Raw genomic sequence first — 5,057 nt, 5'->3', positions numbered from 1 at the left:
TGTGTAACTAACAGGCAAAATTGACGTGCTGGTTGATGGGGGGGTGTGTGGTGCTGAGCCTGGAGGAGGGAGCTCCTCAAAGCTGCGGTGCCTCTTTCGTGTTCTCACAGTCCTGGATGCACGCTCGCTGTGCGTGCACGTACATGTGTGTGTGCCGGTGTGTAAAGCAAAGCAAGGTGAGCCCTGTGGACTTACAGCCTTCCCCGTTGGGGCCAGGCTGCAGTGTCCATATGCAGAGCCGAGGGGCAGTCACCTCCGCCAGTGACATCTCTGCTTTCCACTCCATGCCGTGCTGTACGTGCTCCTGCTCACATGACAGATTTTTTAGTCACAGACTCCAGTGCTGGATTTAGGAAGAGTTTTATTTAAAGCATAAAATTTGTGTTTCGAATTGTTAGAAATCAATACAAGAACAGTTTAGACTGCTTCTTTTGCTTAGCCTTCATCCTCCAGCTCTGCCACCATTTATGTATCATGTTAACAGCAACTACTTACACACCGCAGCTGTGAATGACCAGAGACAGGAGCCTGCACTTGGTTTAGTGAATTTTAGTATTGGAGTGTGCCGAATTGGCTGAGGCCCCTCAGCGGAGCTGCTGCAGCGACGACCTGGATGAACCCCAGGGCCAAGCAGGAGCTTCAGCCTCCAGCGAGGCTGCGAGTGGCAGCACCTGGTGGGTTTGTGCTGTGGGCACATCAGCTGGAAGCATCATCAGAGGCCACAGAGCAGTGTCCACACAACCCAGTACTGACCATCACTGCCAGCACAGGCTGGTCCGAGAACAAGATGTGGTGGTACGTGAGCGCCCGGCACCGAGCCTGGCACAAGCTGACCCCAGGCTGGGCTTTGCCGTCCGCTCCTCACGCGCGGTCGGTCACTTGGCTGGTGGCCGCGTTGCTGCCGAGCCCTTTCCAGGCACAGAAGCTGAAGAAGGTGCTGGCCCCATAGGCGATCACAGCGACGCAGGCGAAGAACTGGAAGAGCAGACCCCAGGCATGAGCACGGCGGCCGCCCTCACCCCATGGCCCTCACCTGCCCCAAACTACTTACGGATGCCGTGGCTCTTCGGTTGTAATCCCACTGCCGCCAGGACGTGGGCTGCACGGCAGCCGCGCACGTTACGAAGGCAGAGATGTACAGGACAGTCGCTACAGCGTTGAAGATCATCAGCTGGGGAAGGCAAAGAGAAGGGCGTGAGTGAACTCCGACTTGTGTGCGCTGGTGTGAGTGATGAGCAAAAGGCTCAGCTTCACATTCCTCCCTCTTCCCTTGGGGAAACAGCAAAAGGGACCAGCCCCTCACACCAGGAACAAGCCTTGGGTTAACACCTCATTAAATACACCCCACTGAGAGGTTTCTGGTTGACATGACTGCAACAGTGACAGTAGCTTCAACTTTCTGGGTGATACAGGGCTCCCTGTTTTGAAAATTTTCTAAGCCACCGAGGGTCAGAACGAAATGGTGTCATTGTGCAAAGTGCAGGGGACTTTGCTCCATCAGCCCAGAAAAGCCCAAAGCCTTGATCTTCTTGCAGCATTTCCCCAGGATGTCTCCCACTTAGGATCCCCCCTCCCTCCCTCTTGGCTACATACCACGAGGGGCCAGGGGATCACATAGAACTTCAGCGGAAGCTGCAGGAGGTAAGTCACGAGGAAAAGGACTGTTACTATCCAGAGGAAGATGGACACGAACATCACCCAGGCGTATGCTGCGTGCAGATAGTACGTTGTGTCGGCAATGAGAGCCCACACCAGTAAGCCGAGCACCTGTGGGGTGAAATGGGGAATGTGTTCATGTGGTGGTTCCTGCAGGTGGGAAGCAGGACACAGCCCATGAACCTGGGCTCACTAGACCCTCATTACTTGGGGATGGGCTCCTCCCCAGTGCTGCTGCGCCAGGAGCCGGCACAGGGATGTCCTGCGAGGCAGGGTGGCTGAAACCTGGGCATCCTTACCACCAAATGTCCCTTCTCAGCCAAGAAGCCCCTATGCCCAGGGCCAGTCTCTGTGGGTCCTGCTTCAGTGTTAGGGACATCTTGTAGGCTGGATGACAAGCTGGACCTGAGGGCTTCTCAGGTCCCAGCTCAGCGTTGACCCCGTCCAGGTGCAGCATCATTTAAAAAATTAAAGAAAGCTTCCCTCCACTGGTTAGGTCTGGTCTGGTCTGGTCTATACCTTCTGTTCTTACAGCTCCTAGGGCTCACCTGTCACTGCTAAGCAGGTTTAACTATGCAGCTACTGCAGCTTCATGTGTCTGACAGAAAAGCAGGTGGGTAAGTCTGTGTCTGGGTGTGCTGGGGCAGAAACAGGCAGAGCCGTCCTGTCCCCTCCCTGCAGAGCACGCAGGGCAGAGGCAGCAGCACAGAGCAGGTATCTGCCCGCAGGTCCCTGGCAGTCAGGGGTGGAAGAACCCAACCCAAGGTGGCACTTCATATTTTATTTTATTTTATTTTATTTTATTTTATTTTATTTTATTTTATTTTATTTTATTTTATTTTATTTTATTTTATTTTATTTTATTTTATTTTATTTTATTTTATTTATTTTATACCTTCCCTGTGCTGCATCCACCCCTGATCTTTGGACTCTGGAGGAGATTCTGCCCTGCTTTGCTCACAGCAATGTGGCCAGGAAGCAGCTGCCCTCACCATCCCCCTGGGGAACACCCTGGAGCAGCCACAGCAGCAAGTTTGCAGGTATTTTTTTTATTTCAAAGGCCTCTTAGCCTGTGATGGAGCAAGGAGGGGATGGGACACCAGCACATAGTGATGGAGCTGGAAAAAGAAAAGGCTGTTGCAAAGCAAACAACGCTTTCTGTGGTTTGCCCTGTTTGTTCTACAGCCTCAACCACAGCCTGTGCACCAGGACACAGAGCTGGGGCTCCAGCAGCCAGCGGGATACTGATTGGGCTCTGTCACCACCCTTCATCCCCTCCAACTGGACCAGAGCAAAGCAGGGAGCATTTGCACCTGCTTCTCAAGGGGCAAAGAAACTCCAGCCCTGCACTCTCCACATTTCCCAGATGTCCCAGGGAGATCCCCATGACAAGGCGGGGGTGAGAACATGCCTCAAATGCAGCTGCAGCATCTTCTGTTTCCCAACTGGGGTTGGGATGTTTGGGCAGAGCTGGTGAAGCCACCAGCACCTCTGCTTTGGCAGGGGAGGAGAAGGGCTCTTTGGAAAGCCAATCTGCCCCTGCGTAAGCCCTTATTGCTTATTGTCATGGAAGAAACACAATGGCCTTTGTCCTGCTTGAGTACAACGCCCTGGTGCTTGGCTGCCCTGACAATGTCTCCTTGTCTGTCGCATCCATTTCTAGCACTCGTGATCGAAAAACATGCGTTGGGGAGAAACATGTATAGGAAAAGCTTGGTGTGCTTTGGGAGCAGGAGGCAGCATGTGTGAGCTGCCCTGCTCCAGCTGCGGGGGCGAGAAAAGCAGGAGCCCTTGGGAGGGAGGTTTTGGGGAGCAGCAGAGCGTGGTGGACTGGAGCTGGGTGAGCACTTTTAATGATGTGGTCCAAGCAATGGGCTGGAGAGGTAAGACCAGGTGTGGGGTTGAATGGCCCCTTCTGCTGATCTTGGCTCCGTCTTTCTTTCCTGATACTCCTGCAAGACACCCCCTGCAGCATCCTTCCCCAAGTGTTTATTCCCCTGTCACAAGCAGCTCAGCCATGCCCAGGCGTGGAGCAGGGATCCAGGTCTAAACTGGGTGTTTCACAGCGGCTGCTCAGGGCATGTCCCACTGCCACTGTCCACAACCCTGCCCCGGAGAGAGGGTACGAGCAAACAGGGTCCCTGCGGCAGCAGCGCAGCAACTCGGGCAAACACCGGGGTGGATCATGCGTGGCCTCATATGCAGCTGAATGCCCACCCCTGTGCACAAACATTGCACCTGAGATCCCAAGTACCAGGACAGAGCAGCAGCAGTTTATTCTGCAGTTGACCCAGGTGCTGAAGAAATAGAAAGGTGGTGCTGCTGCGAGTTTTGATGGTACAAAGACCCTTGGGCTTGTCTGAGAGTAGCTGCCAAATCCGACTGCTGAGGAGGACAACCTGGAGGGCTGGGAGAACTCGGGGAATGTGAGAGTCCTGTGGGAACCCCAGGAGTAGCCCAAACACACCTTGGTCAGGGCCGGGGGCTGTGGGTGCTGGGATGGGACGCACTAGCTCGTGCCCCATGGGGATGCCCATGTGGATCAGCCCGTGCACAGCACTGGGAGCTGCCAGGCATCGAGCCGAGGTACAACCAGCAAAAGGGCATGAGGGCAAGCAGCCAAATTTTCCTTTGGCTTTAGAGAGGGAAGGGGAGAGAGGGGGACTGAGGGACGTCAGAGTTAGAGGTGGATTAGGGTTAGAAAGCGAGGATGGGGTAGGGAGGGCAGCCAAAGGGAACCTGCCTGTTTCCAGCCAGGGCAATAGAGAAAAGCATCCAAAGGGGGTGATGCGGTCCCACAGCCGAGCCCCCCTGCCAGGTGTCCCCTCCCCGGTACTCACGATCTGGGCGCACATCAGCCCCCCGAGCGGCGAGAGCAGGAAGGCGCCGTCCAGGGCGGGCAGAGCGGCGGAGGGGCCCGGGGAGCCGCCCGGGGACCGCGCGGCACCGGGCAGCCCCGCCATGCCGCGGGCACCGGCACCGGCACGGCCCCGGGCCGCCTCCCGCCCCTCCCCGGGCGGAGCTCGGGAACGGCCCCGCTGCCCCCCCGGGCGGCCCGGCTGGGTCCGGCCCGGCCCCGCGCAGCGGGCTGGGGGTGGAGGGCGCCGGGCTGAGCTCTCGCGGCTGCCCCAGCTCCTCCAAACCGGGGAGATGCTGCGGCCCCTCCTGTATCATCCTGCACGTCCCTGTCTCACTTGTACTGGGGAGCCCGGCAGGACCCAGCACTCCAGGGGCGGCCCCACCAGTGGCAGGACCCTCCTCAACCTCCTGGCCATGATCTGCCTAAGGACCCCAGGACACCACGAGTCGTCTTCGTGTCTCATGTTCACTTTGGCCCCACCAGGGCCTTCTTGTGGTCCCCAGCGTATCCCAGTGCCGAGGCTGGTTCCTCCCCAGGGGCA

General features: G+C 56.8%; 1 protein-coding gene across 1 annotated transcript; it reads right to left on the bottom strand.

The window, feature by feature from the left end:
- Positions 1 to 451: 451 nt before the first annotated feature.
- PLLP (plasmolipin) lies at positions 452 to 4,619 on the bottom strand (the record flags this gene model as incomplete). Its single annotated transcript, XM_082062688.1, has 4 exons — positions 452 to 975; positions 1,052 to 1,171; positions 1,594 to 1,767; positions 4,497 to 4,619. 4 exons carry the CDS (start codon positions 4,617 to 4,619, stop codon positions 862 to 864), a joined length of 531 nt encoding a protein of 176 aa, XP_081918814.1. The 3' UTR covers positions 452 to 861.
- Between the last annotated feature and the right edge of the window lie 438 nt (positions 4,620 to 5,057).

This window comes from Streptopelia decaocto (assembly GCF_964273445.1).
Source record: "Streptopelia decaocto genome assembly, chromosome: 11".
NCBI classification, from domain to species: domain Eukaryota; kingdom Metazoa; phylum Chordata; class Aves; order Columbiformes; family Columbidae; genus Streptopelia; species Streptopelia decaocto.
The sequence above is the reverse complement of the archived record's forward strand: the minus strand, read 5'-3'. Positions and strand labels throughout refer to the sequence as shown.